The 25,787-nt window shown below is 40.6% G+C and overlaps 4 protein-coding genes across 4 annotated transcripts; all 4 read right to left on the bottom strand.

Moving 5' to 3' along the window:
* Positions 1–2,464: 2,464 nt before the first annotated feature.
* LOC4344201 (momilactone A synthase-like) lies at positions 2,465–3,937 on the bottom strand. The gene is made up of 2 exons (XM_015790180.3): positions 3,631–3,937; positions 2,465–3,485 (listed from the first exon to the last, which is right to left on the bottom strand). Exons 1-2 carry the CDS (start codon positions 3,654–3,656, stop codon positions 2,606–2,608), a joined length of 906 nt encoding a protein of 301 aa, XP_015645666.1. The 5' UTR covers positions 3,657–3,937; the 3' UTR covers positions 2,465–2,605.
* A 5,390-nt stretch (positions 3,938–9,327) lies between these two features.
* On the bottom strand, positions 9,328–11,169 carry LOC107277777 (momilactone A synthase-like). The gene is made up of 2 exons (XM_015790083.3): positions 10,934–11,169; positions 9,328–10,517 (listed from the first exon to the last, which is right to left on the bottom strand). The coding sequence occupies exons 1-2, from the start codon at positions 10,963–10,965 to the stop codon at positions 9,617–9,619; spliced, it is 933 nt and encodes a 310-aa protein (XP_015645569.1). The 5' UTR covers positions 10,966–11,169; the 3' UTR covers positions 9,328–9,616.
* A 6,868-nt stretch (positions 11,170–18,037) lies between these two features.
* Positions 18,038–19,494, bottom strand: LOC4344199 (momilactone A synthase-like). Its single transcript, XM_015791274.3, has 2 exons — positions 19,232–19,494; positions 18,038–19,052 (listed from the first exon to the last, which is right to left on the bottom strand). The coding sequence occupies exons 1-2, from the start codon at positions 19,252–19,254 to the stop codon at positions 18,263–18,265; spliced, it is 813 nt and encodes a 270-aa protein (XP_015646760.1). The 5' UTR covers positions 19,255–19,494; the 3' UTR covers positions 18,038–18,262.
* Positions 19,495–20,308: 814 nt separating this feature from the next.
* LOC4344198 (momilactone A synthase-like) lies at positions 20,309–21,730 on the bottom strand. The gene is made up of 3 exons (XM_015791272.3): positions 21,591–21,730; positions 21,403–21,486; positions 20,309–21,261 (listed from the first exon to the last, which is right to left on the bottom strand). Exons 1-3 carry the CDS (start codon positions 21,617–21,619, stop codon positions 20,472–20,474), a joined length of 903 nt encoding a protein of 300 aa, XP_015646758.1. The 5' UTR covers positions 21,620–21,730; the 3' UTR covers positions 20,309–20,471.
* Positions 21,731–25,787: the final 4,057 nt, after the last annotated feature.

The raw sequence follows: 25,787 nt of genomic DNA, 5'->3' as shown, positions 1-25,787 counted from the left end.
ATATATATATATATATATATATATATATATATATATATATATATATATATATATATATATATATATATATATATATATAATTTGTAAAAGCCTAGGCCCGTTATATAATATACTCCAATTTTGATTAAGCTCATGATACCTGAGGAGTTGGAATGCTCTGAACATCCTGCTCAGAATGTAGCAAATGCAGAGCTGAATCGAACTGAGCTGATGGAGTGGTGAAGAGTCCACTGCAATTAAGCCTCCTTAAAAGGTGGTCGGTATATGTATATGCGTGGAGATTTTTCTAGTGTAATATATAAGTCATTTACCTAAACTTTATCAAGATATCTCAGGTGCTCAGAAATTACATTTTGATGACATAACAAATCACGGAACATTTAAAGAGTACCCCATCCGTTTCAAAAAAAAATAGTCCAATCCTAACTACGAACACATTGTCTAGATTCGTAGCTAGAGTTTGTCTTTTTTGTTGGGATAGAGTAGTAGCTCCGAAAATTTTTAATTGTATAGGTGCGGAGCTATATAGGAATACCAACCACATGAAAGTTTGAAAGTTTGCAACACACAAACCAATTCTAGCACTATACCCAACCTGACAAGTAAAAAATACATGTATTCATTGACAACTTAAAAGCACACCTGGTGTTGAAATCAGGTTGGCACGTTCACGACATCATATTTATACAGCATGTAAAATCATTTGGTCTATATTGTAGAAATAAAAAGAGAGGCAATACACCACCCTTACATAGGGAACCCAAAAACTTCCAGACTTAATACAAACTATTCATGTGCCCTGGACAGCTTGACTCCAATAAGCAGCGGCAAGAGATGGACTCGGCTCGACACCAACCAAAGAGGGCTCGGCCTGCAGCAGGAGATTAAACACGCGTCGCTATTCTGCGGGGTGTCGCACGGGCTGTGGTGTGCGGCACTGCCGCAGAGAATTTTTTTCCATGGCATAGAGATTTGGCCCGATCCAAGCACGATATGCCCGAACTGTTGTCGGATTCATGCCGGCTTAATCTAACCGTTCGACCGTGGCTGGGCCTATTCTTTGGCACGATATGTCGGTCCAGCATGGCCCAACGATCCTTGCTCATAATAAGAATGTGTACGGTCTGGTCTGGTATGGAATGAACTTATAATCTGATGATCGAGTCGATTCCATGATTATGAGTTCATAACCCTAACTGGCCCAAATATATGACAAATGCAAAATAAACTTATTACATCGATATAAGACAAGGCCAAAGAGATGAGGGGGATAAATTAGACTTGTTCTAAGGATGAGCATGCTAGGCAAGCCATGCCTTCGCATCGACACGGCACGACCCGAGTCTTATTGGGTCATGTCTGGACCATAGGCGCAATTGATACTGTATAGACAGGCAACGCCTGTGTGGTCTGAAAATGCCTGGTACCAACTAAGTGTACTGTACCAATTTCCTCCTTTTTGCAAATCAGATGTCTGACTGCTCATTGGAAAGAATACTTCTAGAAATGAGAAAAATAAAAACACCGTTGCGTTGCACTCCGCAGAACTAAATAATCCTAGAAAACCAGGTCTCATACATGTGAAGTACTCCATGTGAATAGCATACGACATAATATAATTGTTGACAATTTTTTTATTAAAGGGCATAAACCCTCATTTCTACTCCCTCCATCCTTATAATATAAGAAATTTTGAGTTTTTACTTTTATATTGTTTGACCCTTCGTCTAATTCAAAAAGTTTTAGAATTATTATTTATTTTCTTTGTGACTTACTTTATTATCCAAAGTATTTTAAGCACAACTTTTCGTCTTTTATATTTGTACAAACTTTTTGAATAAGACGAGTGGTCAAACATTGTAAGTAAAAACTCAAAATCCCTTATATTATAGAACAAAGGGAGTATTACCGTAAATGATCATGTATTACTAAGTTCTTACAGCATACATGCAGACTAACAAAACAACCAAAGGCCTCATTCCAGGGATGAAGAATTGTTGACATATGGATTAATTCTCGGAAACAAATGATACGCACGTGGCTATACACCCTCACATGCTTAGACTAATTAATCCACCTACTATACAGAGGAAAAGTAGGCAGTCCACTCCACGCTGATCCTTCTTTTTAATAATGACTCCATCCTGATCCTTAATTTGCATATAAATTAATACTACATTCGTCCTAAAATATAGTAATTTTTAGCCAGAAATCTCAACACACAGATGTTCAGATGTAGACCTCGTTCTTTTCTCCAATAAAAGTTGGATAAAAATTTAGATATTCGTGGCACGATTTCCGAACTACTAAACGGTGTATTTCGTGCGAAAACTTTGTATATGGATGTTGCTCTAGAATATCATATAAATATATTTTTCAAAGTTTGTAATAATTAAACTTAATTAATCATACGTTAGTACTATATAATTATGCGTAAAACACTTAATTTTTATCAACATCTATATGAGTTTCAAACGGCATCATCATCTTCAAATACTTAAATTTTGTCACGGACGTCCTTATTATTCCAATTACAACAACGACGACTTTGAAAACCAAGCAGCGATGCATGCACGCCACCTGCTCGATCGGCGTCGTCTACCTGTCACGCTCCTTTGTGCACGGTGTACCCGGCGTCGACGACGAGGTTGTGCCCGTTCACGTACCTGGCCTCGTCGGAGGCCAGGTACACCGCCGCCCTCGCGATGTCCTCCGGCGCGAGCAGCACGACGGCGCCACCCTCGCCGACCTCCTTCTCCACCGTCGTCTTCAGGCCGTCGCTCAGGCTAGGGGACATCTCGGAGAGCAGCGGGATCTGCCGCAGCAGCAGCGGCGTCCTCGTGGCGCCCGGCGAGATGGCGTTCACACGCAGGCCGTGGCGCGCCATCGGCTCCGCCGCCGCGCGCACGATGGCGATCACGGTGGCCTTGGACACGGAGTACACCGGGACAGCCGGGACGGGGATGACGCCCGCGCCGCTCGACGTGCAGAGCACGCAGCCGCTGCATCGCGGCGCCATGGCGCGCGCGGCGTGCTTGACGGCGGCGAGCGTCGACCGGGCGTTCACCGCCATCACCCGGTCGAAGTCGCCGAGGTCCACGGCCGCCATGTCGTCCTGCGGCAGCGCCCCGGCGATGCCGGCGTTGTTGTGGAACACGTCGAGGCGGCCGTGCCGCTTCACGGCGAGGCCCACGGCCGCGGCGACCTGCGCCTCGTCGGCGACGTCGCAGCGCGTGTACGCGGCGTCCGGGCCGAGCTCCGCCGCCACCGAGTGGCCGAGGTCGTCCTGGATGTCGGCGATGATGACCTTGGCGCCGTTCTTGATGAACTCCGTGGCCGTCGCCTTGCCGATGCCGCTGGCGCCGCCGGTGATGACGGCCACCTTGCCGGCCAACCTCTGGTGCGAGCTGGACGCCGTGGAGAAGCCATTGACGACTAAACCAGCTGTCCAAGTACTCGTTGTTCCAAAAACTCTCTTCGTCTCCCTATTATGACACCAGATCATCCATACCCATTATTCAGTACTCAGCTACACATATATGATTAGCTATGATAGTATAAAAAATATATAGTGAATTCTTGGTATATAGTAATATATATCTTGATCAAACTCATATAGACTAGTAGTACCTTAGAAGAGCTGCTGATCTGAACATCCTGCTAAAAAAATGCAGAGCAGAATCGACCTGATCGAACTAGTCGTCGTAGTTGGCTAATGCCCTTGATGCAAGCCTCCTTAAGAAGGCCAGGAAATGCCTGCTGGCTGCTCGTTTCGGTCTTGGTCTCCGTAAGTGAGTTTGTCAAAGTCTATGAGCAACTGTGTTCCGTTGTTAGCCTAGCAGCGGCCAGTGCGATGCTAGCCTTTTTATGGGTCTGCTGTGTGTTGGTGCTATTGGTGTGTGGGTGGTAGTATACTTTTTCCGTTTTCCTGGTTACGACCTTACAAGATTGTAATCTTCTAATTTTTTTCCTGCTCTATCAATAGAGCTTCGCACTGTCTATTACGAGTCGTTCAAAACTAAGCACGCACACCACTAGACACGTATCACCATACTCACACATCCGTGAATATACACCCCTTAATAGCAAGTTTAATAGTATAGCCCACTATTAGCTCCAATTTATTTATAACCAATCTGATAGCCAATTCATACGATAGTTGCTTATTATACTATTAATATATGGTCCCACCTGTCATACGCACATTGCGTCTTGGAGTCTGTGCTACAGCTGGCTATAGATCTGTAGCCCGCTGCTCTTCTCTCTTATCTTTTTCTCATTAAAATATATTTATAGCTGGCTAATAGTCTGCTATTGTGCGGCCTGCTCTAAGAATCTAACGCATGTTTAAAAGGGTGGAAACCAACGCTACATCTGTAATGTCTAAACCTGTTAAAAGATCACCTTCATATGAATAATATTTAGAGTAAAATACACCGCCAGTCCTTAAACTTGAAGCGTGGTGTCACTTAGATCCATGATCTTGTAAAATCAACATTAAGGTCCATGAACTTGTTTAAGTGAATCATTGTGGTCCAAAGCACATTTGACCGGATTGACCGTCCTACGTGGCTGTACAGCGTGGCCCCATATTTGCACTTAAGCCCCTACACACCGATCCAACCCTCCACTGTTGCTGTCGACCGCCGCTGGCTTCACCCGCTCGCCATCGGCTCTGCCCTCTCCCTCATCCTCCTCACCACCTTCCCTCTCCCCTTTCCCTTTCCCTCCGGAGACGCGGTTCTCGCCGGTGAGCGACAAGACGGCCTCCCGCGCCTTGGTCAGCACCTGCGGGCGCCTCCCGGACCTTCGCCATCATGTCGCCCGGCACCGCCGCCGCCGCCACCGTCGGCACGCGTTGTGCCACGTCCTCCTTCCGCCGCTTCACCGTGCCGGAGATCGTCACCCCCTTGTCCTGCTACTGCCCAGTCGTCGGCTCGCCGAAGGCAAGGGTAGTGGAGGCGTCCGTGTCCTGCGTGGTGGCCTATGATTGCAAGCTGCCGCCGACGCCTGGGATCGCGGTGCCGATGGACTGCATCACCAGCTGCACCTTGCCAGCCACGACAGTCCCGACACCGACATTGGGTCGTTCGGCACGTCCACATCCGGCTTCCCGACGCCGACGTGCTTCGGGTCATCGGAGACGCTAATCGAATCGAAGGCGCGGACGATGGGCATCGCATCAATGTCCTCGCCTTCCTGTGGCACGCGCACTGGTTCATGTCACTCATCCTCTGCGCCGCCACATCGCGTTCATCCTCCTCGCTGCTGCTGTTGCTGCTGCTCCCGCCAGTGCTGTCGCCGCCCTTCTCCCTGGCTCCACGCCGCCAGCAAGGTGTCGCGCCGCGGATCTGGCGGTAAGGTCAGATGCGGCGCCGACGACTGGCAAAAAGGCCATATCCAACGCTGGCAACTAGGCGGAGCTCGACATCCATCACTCCGGTGGCGAGGCGTCGCGGCGCGGATCCGGTGCCGACGACCAGCGGGAAGCGAAACCGGCGGATCTGGCCGTCAGTGAGGCGTGGTTCTCCCCGGTGGTGCCCCTCTCTTCGGCGGCGGTGGAGGGATGGCTCCGGCAAGGGCGTGGGGCGGCAGGAAGGGAGACCGAGCCAGGCCATGACTGCGGTTGCCTTCTTCTCCGTCGAGCTCCTGACGGCCACCTTGTCGAGCTCAAGCCCGACAGTGGCGGCAAGAGCTCGAGGGGCTCGCAGGCATGATCCACCTCGGTGACGACGACCGGGGCGAGCTCGCCGGCCAGCTTACCTGCAGGGCCGTGAAAAAAGAGAGAAAGAGAAGAAAAAGAAAAGGATTTAGGGGAAGAAGAGGGTGGATTGAGCACGGAGGGGTCTAACAGCAAATATGCAGCCACGCTGTACAGCCATGTAGGACGGTCAATCCGGTCAAATGTGCTTTAGACCGCAATGATTCACTTAAACAAGTTCATGAACCTTAATGTCGATTTTACAAGATCATGGACTTAAGTGACACCACGCTTCAAGTTCAAGGACCGGCGGTGTATTTTACTCTAATATTTATGGGCAATAAAATTTGAATCATTGATGGTCGATGAAGTCATGCGCTCTTCCACATTGGTGCTTCCCCCAATCGAAAAGTCAATGTAATCTTTTAATACGATGTTTCTTCGTTTCTTCCAACCATATTTGGTTCATCCTGTCCATGGAATTATTACAACGGATTAATAGATCCATGCTTCTATTTTAATGTGATAAGCTAGTACTCACTCATATTTTAATGTATGACGCCGTTGACTTTTTAACCAACGTTTGACCATTCGTTTTATTCAAAATTTTTGTGCAAATATAAAAATATTTATGTCATGCTTAAAAAATATTTCAGGATGAATCAAGTCATAATAAAATATATTATAATTACATAAATTTTTTTAAATAAGACGGATAGTCAAACGTTGAAAAAAAGTCAACAGCGTCATACATTAAAATATGGAGGTAGTACTTACCCATCACAAAATGTACGATGCCATTGACTTTTCACATAACATTTGACTATTAATCTTATTTTAAAAAGATAAAAATATTATTATATTTTATAAATTGTTTTATTATCAAAGAAACCATATAAGCCTAACTTATACTTGTACATATTTAAACTAAATTTTTGAATAAGAGAAATGGTCAAATGTTATGCGAAAAGCAACGGTGTCATATATTTTGAAATTGGGGTAGTATTATTTATGCTTATTTCTTACCATATTTATTTTTCCTATAATTAAGTATATAATCTGTGATAATAATCAGGATAAAATTATAAAATAGATTGGTTCTGTCATGTATAGGCTTGGACAATTCCTTAGTATTTACGTAGTACTTAGAGAAGAAAATTGATCTATGAGATCTCGAGACCCTCATCAAAAAGTTCAAAACAATATGTACATGTAGGCATCGTTACCATTTAATGTATTCAATTTTATAACTGAGTTAATGTTTTGCGTCTTTGAGTTTGAGTTGGCCCTAAACATATTACTCTTAGTCTCATATGATTTTTGTTCCCGCGCTTCATTTTGTTCGTATTTTATAGAAAATATCTAAAATTTCAAATTACTACAATTTAACGTACAAATTGATCCAAGCTTTGAAACTATAAATTCAACATGGATCTTAGATACCACCAAATAGGATCATATAGTTGTTCATATCCCTAAAGTCATACGTTATCACGTGCGAGTTTTCTAACACCGCGTGATTTGACTTAATTAGAGAACATATATAACTGTTACTACTACATACTCCCTCCGTCCCATAATATAAGGGATTTTGAGTTTTTATTTGCATTATTTGATCACTCGTCTTATTCAAAAAAAATTGTGCAAATATAAAAAACAAAAAGTTATGCTTAAAATACTTTAGATAAAGTCAAAAAAATAAATAATAATTCTAAATTTTTTTTAATAAAACGAGTGGTCATACAGTGAAAGGAAAAACTCAAAATCCCTTATATTATAGGACGGAAGAAGAATAAGAGCTTGTTAGAAATAAATATGCATGCTTCCCTGACGCGCGATGCATGCATGACTCTTGCAAATATAAGTGGTTGAATTTTCTTGAAGGTTGACAACCTCATGCATGGTGGCAAGGTCAAATTCGACAGTTAATTTCTGAACAGATATTTTTCGAGAGAAATGATCTCCACATACATAAACTGGCGTTATTATCTTTTTTCTTAATTTGATAGCTGATCTTGTTTGGTGGTTGTGTGTGGAATCAATGAAGCCTGCTATGATTAATGAAACAGTAATAGATCAATAAGAAGCATCCTCTAATTGTCAGGGACTGAAATAATTAAAACAGACCAAGCGTGAATCACCGTGATATAGGTTCTGCTGAATGGATTGACTTGCATGCTTTCTAAGCTCACAAACGATATTTTCTTTTAAAAAATTATGTACATAAATTTCGTTAATATAATTTTAAATCGGTTTTTCAAATTTATTGTAGTTTGTTGATTCATTTATACAGTCGAATAATTATCTTAAATCATTTACCTGTTCAGATATGCACTTCAATATAAAATAAAAGAACACAAAGGGTCCCAAATAAAACCATGCCCTCGAATAAAACCATTTTATTTTACCTAGGCATTACTATTGGCCAATTTTGAAATATATTTTTGGCCCCATGAGGAGGAGGAATTTTAAAGGCAAAGAAGACACATTGCCAAAAAAAAAGAGCTACTTGACATTCAAATAAAAGGTGCTGAATTGTCTCTTGCGCACTAAAACTATTAATATTGCTTATCACCCTTCCTTAAAAAACTTTTTGCAAGGTTATCTTGTGTGTTACGATTACTTTCTGATGAAAAAACACATAAATTGATTTTTAGTTGCACCTTTTAACTCCCATTATATCCTCTTATGGATCCACACATTAGAGTTCATGATCACATTATACATCAAATGAACCGAAAATTTGTTATTTTTATACATCGATCAAATAAAGCAATCATTTTCATTCTACGGTGTTATATCTTTGAAAGCAATGTTTCTTTCGAGCCATAAAGGTATTGATCTTTGAGAGGACACTTCCTTAATCTTATATATGTCCCTTTGCCATATCTACACCAGAAACAAAAAGGTTGATCTTTCATTCACAATAAAGTTAAACTAGCCCAAAACTAGGATATCCTGAGTTGATGAGCCCAAAACCAGTCGGAATAATCATTTGCCTAGCAAACACACCTATTCTTGATAGTAAGGTTCTGATCAACACCTAGTTCACCTTTGTCTTTTGATCGATATATTGTTTGTAATTTGATTAATCTATTTGTTGTTGTCATTATTTTAAAAAAAGTGATATGTGATTAAAAGTCTAGTCTTGAAGTACCCCTGGAATTTCAAAGAATGAGAACATAACATGGGAAGAATTAAACTAACATAGTTTACAAGGACTAATCTTCCACCATATGAGATTGTTTTTTTCCCTTCCAAGTGCTAAGCTTTCCCTTAAACTTATACTGCATTATTAACTATTTCCGAGTTAATATTGCAAAGCTTCCGATAATAAATGAGTATACCGAAGTAGCTAGAATGGAAAATACATCGATCTAGACATTTGTCTATACTTATCCTCTTTCTCTCGAAGAAGAAAATTTCACTTCTGAAAAGTTGATTGTCAGACCGGAGAGTTGTTCAAGGACTCAAACAAGGATCTTCATGTTTTTTTTTTCCTTTTTGTCAAAGCTCTACTTTTCAAGCGCGATTAGCTGCTAGCCCATTCAATTCGTTATTCGAGGTCAAGTACATAGAACAAAATTAGTCCACTTCAACGCTCGGCTGAAAAATAAACAAATAAATGGTAATGCCACTATATTTTCTATGGGAATTAATTAATTATAAAACATGTACATACGCGGTTGTTTTGAGAAATATGTCTAAACTTAAATCTGATCTCGTAGAATTTTTTCACACCCTATCCTTTATTCCAACAATGATGAGGTTGGGTACTTATGCATGGAGGACACCTCATGCTAGCTACTTAATTACTCAATTCTAAAATAAACTTATGACACATTTTGATACTACGAATCTAGATATACTATATTTCGTACTAAGTTGATTTATTTTAGATATGTCTGGCTGCGTTCAACGCGCCGCCGGTGTGTCAGCTCCTTTGTGCACGGTGTACCCGCCGTCGACGACGAGGTTGTGGCCGGTCACGTACCTGGCCTCGTCGGAGGCGAGGTACACCGCCGCCATGGCCACCTCCTCCGGCCCCATCATCATGTCGTTCGCGTCGACGTCGATCATCTGCTTCAGCTCGTCGCTCATGGTAGGAGACGACGCCGACATCACCGACACCTTGCCCTGCAGGACCGGCGTCCTGACGGCGCCCGGCGAGATGGCGTTCACCCGCAGGCCGTGGCGCGCCAGGGGCTCCGCCGCTGCGCGCACGATGGCGATGATGGTGGCCTTGGTGATGGAGTGCGTGGCGACCGCCGGGAGCGGGAGGACGCCGACGGCGCTGGCCGTGCAGAGGATGACGCCGGCGCGGCGGGGCGCCATGACGCGCGCGGCGTGCTTGATGCCGGCGAGCGACGCGCGGGCGTTCACCGCCATCATGGCGTCGAAGTCGGCGAGGTCGACGGACGCCATGTCGTCCTGCGGGAACCTCCCCGGGATGGCGGCGTTGTTGTGCATGACGTCGAGGCGGCCGTGGCGCGCCACGGCGAGGTCGACGGCGGCGGCGACCTGCGCCTCGTCGGCGACGTCGCAGCGCGCGTACGTGGCGTCCGGGCCGAGCTCCGCCGCCGCGGCGTGGCCGAGGTCGTCGTTGACGTCGGTGATGATCACCTTGGCGCCGTTCCTGATGAACTCCGCGGCGGTCGCCTTGCCGATGCCGCTGGCGGCGCCGGTGATGACGGCCACCTTGCCGGCCAACCTCTGGTGGGAGCTCGCCGCCGTGGAGAATCCACCGGCGATTAGACTTTCAGGCGAAGTCGACGTCATCGTCGTCATCCTTGGGCCAACCACTCTCTTCGTCTCCCTGTACGTATACGAATACGCGGTCAGATCACATGTACGTATACGAATACGCGGTACTAGCAGCCTTATACCCTGGCCTTAAACCTAAAGTATTAATGTATTATACATATCGTAAATACACTTTTTTTCTCTTGCATGTTAACATTACAAAAACAGACAACAAGTTATCATGTTATCTATGTATATACACACTAAGAAATAGAAATGGCAATGCAAATATAATTATATAGGCGAGAACACAAATCTATGTTTGTGAAGAAATATATGAAAAAACTATATGTATTGTCAATTTGGTTTCAAAACATGCATTTTACAATTTCGAAGACAGCAAACAAAGATTTGTGTAAAATGCATGTTTAAATCAAATTAGCTTCCTCAATATATCTTGATCTAATTAATTAACATTCAAACTCATACCTGAGGAGGCGTTGCGCTGTTGATCTGAACATCCTGGTAGAACGAATAATTAAGCAAGCTTAATTACTATCCTAATAAAATTAGCAAGGTAGAAATAAAGCAGAAGCAGAATGGAGCTGATCGTTGTTGGCTCTAGCTCGATCGACAAAGATGGATACTACGAACCTCCTTAATATAAGAAGGCTAGATATAGCCGCGTTACGTGTGCATATGCATATGCATATGCATATGGATTTTTGTTTGAACGCCGACCAGTATAGGTCGAGAGGACGTATTCTCAATTTGAAAGATCAAAATTGACCGGCTATTTGTATATATTATATATACTCCTACTACGTACTAAGAAGGAAGAAAAATAAGTTAACAAACTCGTTAAAAATTAATTGGTTTCAGGTTGATAGATCGTACTGCCGTTAGTTAATCAGCTGCCAGCTGGTCGTCATGCAGATGGTCATAGGAATCTAGAACTTTACATATTTATTGATATTTTTATCATAATCTCACATATCAAGTTATAATTAATTAGGGTAACTATTCCTACATTACCCATATTAAATTAAATAGAAGACCACACCATGCTGCCCTTGCAATGGAGCTGATTAGTTAGGCCATTTCATCACAAGACACTATAAATAGTTTCCATAAACTCCACATTATCACTATTCCATACTTAAATTTAATGCTACTTATCTTACATGATGTCTTGGATATTGTACAGAAATCAAGTCTCATGCAAGACATGATTTTCTTCTTTTTCCTCATTTATTCACTTACCACATTATTTTTCATTTTAGGTGGCTGCTTATTTAATTTTAAAGACACCATCCTAGTCATATTATGCACCATGGTAGTGGAAGCAATATTGATATTGCAAACAACAATATCATTAACTCATTAATTAGTTTAATTAACAGGGTGAAATTCGTCATAAACCTCCACAGAAATGCTCAAACGTAGGAATTATCATCCACACAATGCATTGCTTCACCGACAACTAATATGAAGTCGGAGGGAGTACTCCATTTGGAAATATAAGACGTAATAGATTTATACAAATTTTCCAACATTATACTTAGGCCAATATTTTCTTTCTAATATATTATCAACAACTATAAATTAATATTATATAAAAATATTTTTCAAATACCAATATAGTGATACTACATGCATAGCACTTGACACATATATTTTTAGTTTAATTATTAGTTCAGAATTTTAAATATTGACTTTACGGAAAACAAACACATCTTATATTTTTTACCAGTAGACCTTGTATATTTTCATAGTTTCAAATGGAGAGGAGGGGGGGGGGGGTAATTGTCAGTTTCCTCTAGACCAATGTTTTCCTCATGGGCTTCCCTCGTAATTTCATAGTATGCAGAGTTTTTCCCCTTTATTTTCCATGTACTTATCCCCTATACTATATATAGAGTACATTTCATTAACCCCATCTATTATAGTCCAAGTTGGCATATGGCACATAACCCTAGGTATTATGGTTCTAAAGTTTCATAAAACCACAATGTTAACTATTTTGTCATACACCTATATCAAAATAGAAAAAATAGAAAAAATAGATATGACATATATATAATGGATAAAATGCTTATAAATTTGAGATTTTCTTGTAGACCTTAAAAGTGTGGTAGATCAAAGTCAAAATAATTATTACTGTGCTTTTGTGAAATGTTAGAATCATAATACATGGGGTTATGTGCCACGTCAAAGTTCCTATATATGGTTTTGCGAAACTTGGACCATAATAAGTGATGTTTTATGAAATTTACTACTATATATAAGATTGTACCACAAAAACTTCTCCTACAGTAACTATAAAAAACAATTTCGGGATATAGGCCCCATTTATTTTTACAAAGAAACTAAAAAATTGTCCACTTACAAAAATGTGTGAGATGTGCCGAGTTGGTTGGTAAAAAAAAAATCTCCTGACAAAGAGTGCAAACTGTTGGTGATGCTAGTTTTTTTACCTAGAAGATAACATAATGCCGTTTAGTTTATTATTTATCTACAATACTAATATAATAAATACTCCCTGTGGCCACAAATAAGTGACTTTTGGACAGTGTCATGCTCACCAAGATTACTTTTTATTATGGACTACTAGTATAGACTGTAAAAATATAGGAAACTTATAATATTGGAAATTATTTTAAGACAAATCCGGCCATAATATTATTAACGATTGACATAGCGACGAGGATATCCTATATATCTTGACCTCGGCTTTCCCATCAGATCGGCTTCAATGGTTATGGCATTGCAAGTCTGGATGGATGACTAATTTACAGCGTAGTTACTCTCCGATGTTGTCTTTTGTTTGTGTTCAACGTCAAATGGGTGCTATGTCTATATAATAAGGTTGGAATTCTAAGATGTTTTTTTTAATCAAGTTGTAAAAAAATATGATAATTGACGATATAGCTTCTTTTGAATACAGATCAAAATTAATTCCATTATTAAAAACAAGTACCTAGCACTTTAATCATCATCTATCTTTTCACACGTTGAGGGTCATGCGGGCAGGATACAACAGCGAACAACCCGTATCATTACGATCACTAATTTGCTCGTTCTTGCGTTGAGGAAATTAAAGGGAAACAAGAGATCTTAAAGCAGATTTTATTTTTCCTACATTTTTACTCCAACAGTACTTTTTCCCTCACGAAATTGATCAATCATCTATTAAAAAATAGATATAGTACTTATTACTACCTCTATTTTTTAATAGGTGATGCCATGAACTTTTTATTATATGTTTGTCATTCATCTTAGTTCAAAAAATTTACATAATTAAAATTTATTTTGTTGTGAGTTACTTTGTCACTCAAAGTAATTTTAAGTATAATTTATATCTTATACTTTATATAAATTTTTTAAACAAGATGAATCGTCAAATATAAGTTTTAAAAGTTAACAGCATCATCTATTAAAAAAAAAACAGACGGAGTATATCCAACGGAGATGACCTACAAGTTCTATATGAGGCCTCCTTTTCCAACACATACACCCTGTGAGATTTTTCTTCCCACCGCGTGATTTGACTTGAGAAATATGCAGACATTGCACCACTGCACACGGTCGAGAAGAATCTGCACTGACCACTACACTTTTATGTATATAATGGAAATGAAATTAATTATATTCTCAGCCTGTGTGGAACTGTACGTGGATAGGCACCATAAATTTTGTTGTTGAAAACATATATCTGGTGATGGGACAAGTCCCAAACTCCTCTAATAAATTTTGTTTTAAAGAAAAAACTCCTCTGATAAAATGAATAACTAACTTAAAAGGTACATAAATGAGGGTGTGTTTAGTTCACGCTAAAATTATAAGTTTGATTGAAATTGAAATGATGTGACGGAAAAGATGAAAGTTAATTTGTGTGTAGGAAAATTTTGATGTGATAAAAAAGTTGAAAGTTTGAAGAAAAAGTTTGGAACTAAACTCGACCTGAATAACTAACTCATCTAGAACAAATAAAAAACCATTAGCTATAATTATGACCATTCACTACTAATTTCAGGACTCCGAGTACATGTTCATATACAAGGATGTATACTTGTAGAAGAAGCAAGCAAGATGGGGCTGAATTTTCTTCGAAATCTGCTGGCTCACGGCAACAGGGTCAAATTCGATCGACCGTAAATATACATATTCTAGACCTAAACTATGGACAGGTCTTTTCTTTGATCTTCGTACATAGACGATCATATAATCGCGTTCATATCTTCCTATGCAGTTTGCTGTTTATTTTTAAAACACGGTTTAGGTCACACTCTCATATATACGTGTTTATGTGCACACTCACCCATGACGTGCACACGCGCATTCTATATCTATAAACGTCTCCGAAGATTAGACCCATCTCTTTAAGATGATAAAGTCGTTGTATTGTGTTACTATTTAGCATATCACTTATCACTGAAAGAATAATTTAGTCGTATATATGAGTACTTGTGTGCCTAGTCTAACCTAAACCTAACAATTAATTGTTTGTTATTATTGTTGAAATGATAATACTAATAGATCTAGAAACCATATTGGTGAAAGAAAACTTTAAATTGAAAAATGTATGCAAACAGTCTAGACGCTGAGAATCAATTAAGGTATGAGAGTCAATAAGGGGTTTTATTGGACTAGAAAATATCAAATTCCGTTTTCATACATAATGATGTAAATAATGGTTGATATGGATAGCATCTCTTAGGAGACGATTCTCAGCCGGCCGTCAATTAATTATAACTATCAATTTAATATTCAGTGTCAATAACAATATGATGATGAAAGAAATTAGAAAAAACTAAATTTTATATATTGTCACGTACTATGGAGACGACGCTTGGTTGATCGGAAATTTTCGTGACCGTTGTCGCTATTCATATATACTTGAAATCTCTGTTCTTTGCGCTCTAGAATATAATTAATGCGAAAATAATAACAATATTGAGTGGTCATGGAAACATCACATGTATTATAATATACCAGAAACGAAGTTAATTTTTTTACACCAATAAACATACTCCAATTTTGGGCCCGGTAGTAGTGCTGACTGCTCATCACCAGCGTTAGAGCTTTATGATCTCTTCATTTCAAAACATATGTCCGTTATTTTAGAAACCGTTGTTTCTTAATTAACGGCTAACCATTGAGAAATACATTATTTTAGAGTAATACGTTGGTGATATCATCATAACTTGGACAATTGGACAAGTCTTACCTCCAATGTAGTATTAAAATAATAATTACATATATTTGACCGTTTATTTTATTTAAAAATTATGTAATTATTATTTACTTTGTTGTAATTTGATTTATCACTTAAGACATCATGATGACATATTTCTTATACTTGCTGATTTTTTTTCAAAAACATAAATGATCATATGTATATTATATAAAACACACAGTAACTAATAACACTACATTGGAGGTAAGACTTGTCCAATTGTCCAAGTCATGATGACATCACAAACAAGTCATAGGTTTACGCACTCCTCATGCAAATTCGCTCCGAATTCGCACACCCACTTTACAACAACAATATATACATGTCAATCCCTTCTAACCATTTATATTCATGTAAAATGGTGGAAAAATATTTTTTTTCAAAATTTTTCACACCAGATACTTATTTATGTATAAGCTAAAACAGTATTTAAAATATGTCGTGTTATCCAGGTATTTTGCATGCTTAAATATAACTATACTGCTTGCATTCATCAAAATATTATAATTTAAAAGCTTTTACTAGTTGAAGATAAAATCATAGCGGTCAACAGCGTCGAAGGAACGGAGTTTACTATGATTTAAAGAATTAGTTAGTTAAAGGTTAACAAACATGATTGTTGTACTGTCATATGGTACTTGTCAATTTAAAACTATTAAATCAATAAAAATATAGTTAGGACTAAACTAAGTACAACCTTTTATTTCTTAATTCTCAAACTTAGAAATTTAATTAGACTTCACACTGGGAGAGTCGTGCGTCGACCAGCATACGTAAGGAGTAGGTATACACAAAGTAAGAGGTTGTATTTTTCTCACGGCAACGAGGTCAAATAATTCAAGGGTTAATACTAGACCAAAACTGCCCTCACCTCACTGGACTTTGTCCGTTGACGTTTTTAATAATAAATAGGAATATGTTATTATTGTTGTAACGACTACCATTAATAAATTATGCCAATTGAATTTAAAAAATCGTACCCTGCGAGTTGTGTCTTGTGTGGATTCAAATCAAATCGTAGCCGCGAAGTGAGCATAACTCAACTGGTTAGCTTTCTTGTGGTGGAACCAGCCCACCCAGGTTCAAATCCTAGATTTAACACGGGTGCTCGCATTTATGGCTAATTATTCTTTTAGTGGTAGGCGACATACCCGTCGACAGCGAGGCGCCTGTGGTGACTTCGTCAATCTCAAGATATGATATGCCGGTTCAGTTCATAGGGGTAGGGTGATATGCTGTGTTTCTAAAAAAAAGGTCTAAAAAAAAAGGGATATGCCGGTCCAGTTCATAGGGGTAGGGTGATATGCTGTGTTTCTTAAAAAAAAAGGATGTTGTGATTTTCTCAAAAAAGGGTAGGGTGATATGCTGTGTTTCTTAAAAAAAAAGGATGTTGTGATTTTCTCAAAAAAGGGTAGGGTGATATGCTGTGTTTCTAAAAAAAAAAGGGGTAGGGTGATATGCTGTGTTTCTTAAAAAAAAAAGGATGTTGTGATTTTCTCAAAAAAAGGGTAGGGTGATATGCTGTGTTTCTAAAAAAAAAAGGACGTTGTGATTTTCTCAAAAAAAAAGGGTAGGGTGATATGCCGGTCCAGTTCATAGGGGTAGGGTGATATGCTGTGTTTCTAAAAAAAAAAAAAGGATATGCCGGTCCAGTTCATAGATGTAGGGTGATGAGGGCAAAAAAAAAAAGAAGAGGATGGAGGAAGAAGATGAGGGCAATTTGGTCAGAAAAATCTATAAATTTCAGCGAAAGGGTAAGCAGTGATATATCTCGAAGGCATGCTAAATTTTAATGGCATGCTTCTAATTTCGTGAATAGTAATGGTATTTTTTTCAAACCTGTAAATTTATAATGACTCTATTTATAAAAGCTAAATTTAAATCTTGATGATCGAAGTGATGCACCCATGACCAAGGGTTCAAAATCCCGGAACGAAATTTTCAAATTTTTGGGTCTATCGGTGAGTCCCAATACACAGTATGCTCCGGTCAAGAACTTCGGCAAAACACTGTTCTGGAGTCGCCGGCGGCAGCTCCTTGGCTCTTCGGCACGACGAGGACGAAGACACAAGCCACAAAGCTGGCCTAGCATCGTTGCATAAAGTGCATTTCATCATTCTCCTGTCACTCTGCTTTGGATTAGCTGGACTTGATCACTTACCTATATTCTGATCTAGGTAAATTTTCTGTAATTTTGTTGTTTAACTTCAAATTTTGTTTGAAAATTTCGTTGGGAATTTCCGAAAAATTTCTCCTTTCTGATATATTAAACCCTGCCCATGATTCCTACACCACAGTAATGGTCTTTTTAGAGTGCTAGATTGCAATAATTAGCTGTAGCTCTTCTTAGCAAATGCCGAAATATTCTATTCTATTATAAAAAAAAGTAACGGTGTTTTTATAACTCTGAGAACATATATATTAGCCAAAATTCGGGAATAAAAAAACGAGAATTGGAGGGACACACTCCTTGCCGCTGCACTATCAAGTGCAATGCACGTACATATGCACCACAACCTTATTATTCTGACGAGTCGACGAACAAGGGTGTTCGATCGATTAATTAGTTGGGTGTGTCATTAATTCATGCGATTGTCGTCTCCTTTATGCGTTGTGAAGCCGCCGTCGACGACGAGGTTATGCCCGTTGACGTACTTGGCCTCGTCGGAGGCGAGGTACACCGCCGCCCTCGCGACGTACTCCGGCTCGATGGCCACGCCGGCGCTGATGGCGGCGTCCGCCATCCGCTCCAGGTCGTCCTCGCCCACGCCGGGGGTCATCTGGGAGATGATATGCATCATCATCGGCGTCCTGGTGCCCGTCGGCGAGATGGCGTTCACCCGCAGGCCGTGGCGCGACAGCGGCTCCGCCGCGGCGCGCACGATGGCGATGGTGGTCGCCTTGGAGACGGAGTACATGGCGATGTTCGGGATGGGCATGACGCCCGCGTCGCTCGCCGTGCAGAGGATGACGCCGCTGCGGCGCGGCGCCATGACGCGCGCGGCGTGCTTGATGCCGACGAGCGCCGCCCGGGCGTTGATCGCCATCATGCGGTCGAAGTTGGCGAGGTCGACGGACGCCATGTCGTCCTGCGGCATGGCGCCGATGATGCCAGCGTTGTTGTAGAGGATGTCGAGGTGGCCGTGGAGCCTCACAGCGAGGTCCACGGCCGCCTCGACCTGCGCCTCGTCGGTGACATCGCAGTGCGTGTACGAGGCGTCCGGGCCGAGCTTGGCCGCCGCAGAGTGGCCGAGCTCGTCCTGGACATCGGCGATGATGACCTTGGCACCATTCTTGATGAACTCCTTTGCTGTAACCTTTCCGATGCCACTGGCTCCACCGGTAATGATAGCCACCTTGCCAGCCAAACTGCAAGCGACATCCATAAATACACCGTCTTATGACAGAAGCCGAAGATAAAAATTATTCCTATTGTATCAGAAAATTAATTATATGGACTAATGTACATTACTACTATACTCTAAGAAAAGAATATGTCTAAATTATAATTATTCGCAGCAAAGGAGCTGAAATAAAGAGCAGCAAACCGCTGGATGGAGTTGGAATCCATGGAGAAGCCTGCAGGCAAAGTTCCTTGCAAGGCAGAGCAGAATTAAATGGATTAATTCTGATCAAGCCTTTGCTTGAAATCAGGTAGTACTAATTAACAGATGGCCTCTCCTTAAGAAGGCCAGCCATCTTACCTACCCCTTGTCTCTTGTCTTCTATTATTGCGTGCCGGAATCAGTACAGTGTCAGCTTCTTCCACATGGTTTCTCTTAATTGTTGTTGATAAGGTGGACCTTCTCTTCTCTTGTGGCATTGCCAATTTTCCATGGCAATTTGCACGTGTCTTATCCTCCAAGCTGTCAATGAAAGGAAGCAGCTGCAATGGCTGTGGCGCGGCTACCAGTGACTCAACGATTGCGATAGATTGAGGGTTCTATCGTTTCATTTATCCTTATGCTTATCCGGATGATTTATTAGCAACTTAAAAAAATAATTTATAAATAAATATTTATATATGTGTCCTTAATTTAAAACATAAATTTACTACGATGACACAATCATACCTCCTTAGAGTTGCCCATGCAAGTTTTGTTTTATTGTATTGTACATATATAGATAGTAAATTATGAAAATTGCCTAGTCGTCTACTGTAATCCACTGATGCACACAATCATACTTATGAACACCAAAATTTAACATTTCTTTTAGAAAACCAGAATTTAAATTATATGACTAGAGTCATGCAGCAATAACTCTACCATCATATCAATGATATTTTTCTAATTCCGACAACACATATGTGACAACCTTATCTTATTCTAACGAGACTACCAAGACAAGTAGTGGTGTCTGTTCAATATATGTTAGTTGGACGTATAGATGGCCAAAAGGCTTAGGGCCCGACGGCTCAACCCACAGCACGGGGTTTTGGCCCGGCCTAGACACGGCACAACCCGATTGTTGTTAGGCCCGTGCCAGCACAGCCCGATTGTTGGGCCGTGCTTGGACCTTTTCCTTGGCACGACATGCCGGCCTGGCACGACCCGATCCAACGATTTGGGATGCAATATAGACTTCTTCTAGTCACATAAGGCATGGCCCAAGGAGACGAGGGATGCAAAATTGACTTAATCCAGCCATATAAGACAACCCAAACAGATGAGGGAGGTACAACAGACTTATTCCAATGAGGAGCACATGTGACTAATTCATATTGGTCCGTGTCTGGTCGTGCCCGGGCCGAGCGGTCCATTTGTCCATCTATAGTTGGACACATCGCTAATTCAAACGTGTGTCGGATCCTTTGTGCGACGTGAAGCCGCCGTCAACGACGAGGTTGTGCCCGTTGACATACTTAGCCTCGTCCGAAGCCAAATACAGCGCCGCCCTAGCGACGTACTTAGGTTCCATCACCTCTCCGGCGTCCATGGCGGCGTCCGCCATCTTCTCCAAATCATCTTTGCTTACGCCGGGGTACATCTGAGATAACACGTGCATCGCCATCGGCGTCCTGGTGCCGTGCGGCGAGATGGCGTTCACCCGCAGGCCGTGGCGCGACAGCGGCTCCGCCGCGGCGCGCACGATGGCGATGGTGGTTGCCTTGGAGACGGCGTACAAGGCGATGTTGGGCATGGGCATGACGCCCGTGTCGCTGGCCGTGCAGAGGATGACGCCGCTGCGGCGGGGCGACATGACGCGCGCGGCGTGCTTGATGCCGACAAGCGCCGCCCGGGCGTTGATCGCCATCATGCGGTCGAAGTTGGCGAGGTCGACGGACGCCATGTCGTCCTGCGGCATGGCGCCCATGACACCGGCGTTGTTGTAGAGGATGTCGAGGTGGCCGTGCCGCTTCACGGCGAGGTCGACGGCCGCCGCGACCTGTGCCTCGTCGGTGACGTCGCAGCGCGTGTACGAGGCGTCCGGGCCGAGCTCCGCTGCGGTGGAGTGGCCGAGGTCATCCTGGACATCGGCCATGATGACCTTGGCGCCATTCTCGATGAACTCCTTGGCTGTCGCTTTGCCGATGCCGCTAGCTCCACCGGTTATGACAGCCACCTTGCCAGCCAACCTGCAACATCAATATATACATATTTTATAAATAAACATAGTCTAATTGTCTCAATCACTATCCTTACATATAATTCTTTAAAAGTTTAAAAGTTTATGATGTGATACGTTTTAGTACAACGAACTTGACCAAAGAGCGAACCTCTGCGCAGAGTTGGAAGCCGTGGAGAAGCCACTGACGAAGCCTGCAGGCGAAGTTGCTGCCCCAAGAGCTCTGTTCGTCTCCCTGCCAGCCACACAAATGGACATGCACTTATCAAGTCATCCTAATCAACTAGTAATTTGGAGTCTCACTCTCACTAACACAGTACAATTAAGCCTGATATGTACCTGAGGAGGAGCTGCGCAGCTCTGAACATCCTGTTAATTAGCTAGCTCCAAATTCAGCTACTAGTAGCTGAATTAATTGTTCCCTAATTTTGCAAGGTTAGGAAGAAGGTATGATGTGATCATGGCCTCTGGCTCACCTTGAGCCTCCTTAAGAAGGGCCGAGCCAGCTTACCTTCCAATCGTCCTTGGTCTTTGATCGCCATGCGTTATTCCACGGCGTGCCGGACCGCAGGATCACGTCCTTCCACGAAAGACGTCGGTGCAGTCACAACAAGCAGCATGTTCTTCTTCTTCTCCTGTTTGTCCGTGACCTAGACTTTAGTTACAAACTTTTTCTTCAAACTTCCAACTTTTCCATCACATTAAAACTTTCCTACACACATAAACTTCCAACTTTTCCATCACATCGTTTCAATTTCAACCAAACTTTCAATTTTGACGTGAACTAAACACACTTATAAGGTAGTGTTTTGGCCGAATATGGAAGGATGGTGGTGGCCCCCTGCTGAGAACGGCGTTGTAGCCCGGTGGTAGGGAGCTACCAGGTGCTCTCGTTGGCCCCTCAACGCTGGGTTTTCTCACCATTTCTTCTCTCTTAATAATTGATAATTGATGCTAAGTTCCTTCTTAGCATCGTTCCTCTTCGTGATCTAGCTGAAATAAAGCTAACTAGAAGACAGAGAATTGCAACTTAAAATTTAACATAGTGATTCAAAAGTTGTACACCATGATCCCTATCATATTTTAAGTACTAAGTTTTTTCTTCATATATAGATCTATAAATTCCTACAGCAATGCGCGAGATCGCCATGAGGGACAAAGATGAAAAATACCCAACTTAACAATTTTCAGAAATTGTGTAGTATTTTTATAGGATTTAAATGGGGTTATGCCACTGCCGATCTCCGTATTGTTCATGTCGACATACCCGTGACACGTGAATAATAACTTAATGTTAAATTGTATTATCTCCATTTTTATATTTTAAATATCTAATCAGGATAGTTAGTTCATTTTCTAAACTAACTCACTCGTACTAAATGTGCTATATTTAAAAATGGAGGAAGTAAGTGAATTCTGAATTTCCCGCATTTTGCCATCAGCCAACAGCCGGTTGGTTGGCTTGATGCACTGCGAGCCCCCTTCAGGAAGGCCGGTCGGCCACCGTCAGCACGTGCCTCTCTTTTTCGTTCTTGATTTCCACGATTTAGTCCAAATATTTAATTATTTATCTTATTCAATTATTTTGCACATATAAAATATTTTTAAGTCAAGCTGAAATAACATTTAACGATAAATTAAGTTACAATAAAAATAAATAATAATTACACAACTTTTTATTTAAAACGGATGATCAAACGTATCTTAAAAATCAAACGGTGTTGTATATATATTAAAAAACGGAGGAAGCAGATGTTTGGCAACTCAGCCCGTGCTTCTAGCGGAACTTGAATTTTAAACAGCTTAAACGAATCGTGTCCTAGACATGAAATTAATATTTATGATCCGAAAGAGTTCCGTTTTTTACCTAGCATGCTGAGAAATTCTACTACTGTGAAGTAGATGGTAGATCAGCCGCATATGGTCATCTCCCTATCAGGCTCTCCTATCTTTCTGCGAGAGATAGCACAATGGCTTTGGCTTCTTCTTCCCTTTTTCTCTTGTCCTGATCAGTGCTAGTGTCAATCGAACACACGAAATGGAGGATTTACGAAGCAGTAATTAATTCAGTCAATTAATTTGACCACCGGTTGCGCCGCGATGCCAACGTTGTCGGAGATGATTTTGTGGTTTTGCTAATAGAAAACATGGTGTTACATTTTTAAGCTTGATGTCTGCAGTCGTTTTTAGCCTATGTGATTGTCATCTCTTTTACATTTTTATGTAAAGTATATATATGTTTCTATCTCTTCTATCTACTTTCTCAAGTAAATAATCGATTGTTTTTATCGTAATTCTCTTATATAGTGTACTAGAAAAAATTTAATATTAGAATTGAAATTTACAGTTTTAATTTTTTAAATTTATAACGTGGTTACAATGTTGATTTGTACTGTCAAAGGATGATTTCTTATACTCCCTCCATTTCGAAATGTTTGACGCCGTTGACTTTTTATCACATGTTTGACCGTTCGTCTTATTCAAAAAATTTAAGTAATTATTAATTTTTTTCCTATCATTTGATTCATTGTTAAATATATTTTTATGTAGGCATATAATTTTACATATTTCACAAAAGTTTTTGAATAAGACGAACGGTCAAACATGCGCTAAAAAGTCAACGGTGTCAAACATTTCGAAACGGAGGGAGTATAGAAAATGCGGCGTTGTAAATATAACCACACCCATCATTTGGTAACGATATTGTCCGAGATGATGTGAATAGGCCATGTGCAAATATCAAAGTTGATGGGCCATTAAACCAGTATGAACGAGCAATTTTACTATCCAAATATATTTGGCATCTGTAGGTACCATAAACTTTAATATCTCAAGATACTTTTTAGTGTAAAATTTAAGTACCATGAACTTTTAGTACCTCAAGATACTTACTTTCTAGTATAAAATTTAGCACCTTAAAATATCATAAACTTTTAGTACCTTAAGATACTTTCTAGTATAAAATTTAATACCCTCAAGATACTTTCTAGTGTAAAATTTAGTACCTCGAGGTATTAAATTTTTATGTATAAAATATGGTACATCGAGATACTAAATATGTTGAATGGTAAAATTGCTAGAAGAAAAAACACAGAAGAGCTAGGCGCCCTCATGAAAGAGAATAGTAACTCACAAACCTCACCGTCATTGCAAACCGTGCATTCTTTCATCTATTCCACCGTATGGTTTGACTTGGGGAACATGAAAACTTCTAGAGAAAAAGAAAAGGAGGCATTGCACGCATCATATACCACAGGAGTCGTCATATAGATCGTACGAGAAATGTATATATTGATACACAGACCACGCAGCAGTCTAATACGTACGATATAACTTCATACGATGATAGTACGATACTAAACTTGATACGATGATAGTACGATACATGTAGCTCCGTTCGTTACCTCCCTTTTCCAACCTCCCTCACTTGTTTTTCGCGCTCACGCTTTTTAAAAACTGCTAAACGGTGTGTTTTTATTAAAAAAATTTATATACGAAATTTGCTTACAAAACATATTAATCTATTTTTTAAAAAAAATTAGTAAATACTTAATTAATTATACAATAATAGATGTTTTATTTTGTGTGCCAGGGAGGAGGGGTTGGGAACCCTCCTCCCGAACACAGAGTCTCTGGTGTATGCGATAAATATGGGACCTAACGTAGTACGAATTTCATCGTACGCGTAGCAATTTTTCAAATCACGTGGTTGGATTTTTCTTCAAGGTGGTTGGCCGCGCTCAAACTTAACTGGACATTAATGTGGTTGAATATCCTTTCTTTTTCTTTTCAATTATTGTTGGAGTATGTTTGATATTTATTACGTTAAGGCCCTTTTGAGAGACGAAGGATTTGTGAATGAATTTTGTAGATTCAAATCCCATAGAAGATGTTCCTATTTAGCTCTTTGAAATAAAGGATTTGAGCTTTTTAAATTCTATGAAATTCCAAAGGAATGGCTCAATGTATATAGATTTTGAAGAAAAAATTAGCAAGAGTTCCAACCTCTCAGAAAGTTTTCTTTGAGTTTATCTCTCGCATTTGATTCCTACGGTCTATATCTATTCAAACAAATCATTCTTTTTTTTTGTGTTTTACATTTGCATTCCTGTAAAAATCATATACTTTTCATATTCCTATGTTTTGTTAATCCCGTGTTTCAAAAGAGACCAAATATATTGAAGTTCTCTTGGTTTATCTATAGTATGCGTGTTTACTTGAGGACAAGCGTGGTCAACGGTGAAGTCAAAACTAGACAACCAGTGGGTTTAGACTTTAGAATGAGCAAGGATGTCATGTGAGATAATCGGGCTAGAATTTAATCCTCTATTTCAAATTACTTGTTTTGTCTTAAATCAAGCATTATAATATTTGATCATCATTTTTTATAAACTCATATACTCATAAGATTTATATTTCCCTATCGTGTCAACAAGCTTGAGGTTAATTAAACATTAATATGGTTGAATAATCTTCTCCTTCTACTTCTCCATTATTCTTTACAAAACACACACCACCGTTTAACAATTAAAAAAC

The sequence above is a fragment of the Oryza sativa genome, chromosome 7 (assembly GCF_034140825.1).
Source record: "Oryza sativa Japonica Group chromosome 7, ASM3414082v1".
NCBI classification, from domain to species: domain Eukaryota; kingdom Viridiplantae; phylum Streptophyta; class Magnoliopsida; order Poales; family Poaceae; genus Oryza; species Oryza sativa.
The sequence above is the reverse complement of the archived record's forward strand: the minus strand, read 5'-3'. Positions and strand labels throughout refer to the sequence as shown.

What these genes read in the sequence shown, in the direction of transcription:
- LOC4344201 (XM_015790180.3), bottom strand. Translation starts at nt 3,656, where the DNA reads ATGTTCAGATCAGCAGCTCTTCTAAG. An exon ending in AGATCAGCAGCTCTTCTAAG is followed by an intron (nt 3,486 to 3,630) that starts GTACTACTAGTC and finishes GTGTCATAATAG; the next exon opens with GGAGACGAAGAGAGTTTTTG.
- LOC107277777 (XM_015790083.3), bottom strand. Translation starts at nt 10,965, where the DNA reads ATGTTCAGATCAACAGCGCAACGCCTCCTCAG. An exon ending in ACAGCGCAACGCCTCCTCAG is followed by an intron (nt 10,518 to 10,933) that starts GTATGAGTTTGA and finishes GTATACGTACAG; the next exon opens with GGAGACGAAGAGAGTGGTTG.
- LOC4344199 (XM_015791274.3), bottom strand. Translation starts at nt 19,254, where the DNA reads ATGGATTCCAACTCCATCCAGCG. An exon ending in GATTCCAACTCCATCCAGCG is followed by an intron (nt 19,053 to 19,231) that starts GTTTGCTGCTCT and finishes TGTCGCTTGCAG; the next exon opens with TTTGGCTGGCAAGGTGGCTA.
- LOC4344198 (XM_015791272.3), bottom strand. Translation starts at nt 21,619, where the DNA reads ATGTTCAGAGCTGCGCAGCTCCTCCTCAG. An exon ending in GCTGCGCAGCTCCTCCTCAG is followed by an intron (nt 21,487 to 21,590) that starts GTACATATCAGG and finishes TGTGGCTGGCAG; the next exon opens with GGAGACGAACAGAGCTCTTG. An exon ending in GCTTCCAACTCTGCGCAGAG is followed by an intron (nt 21,262 to 21,402) that starts GTTCGCTCTTTG and finishes TTGATGTTGCAG; the next exon opens with GTTGGCTGGCAAGGTGGCTG.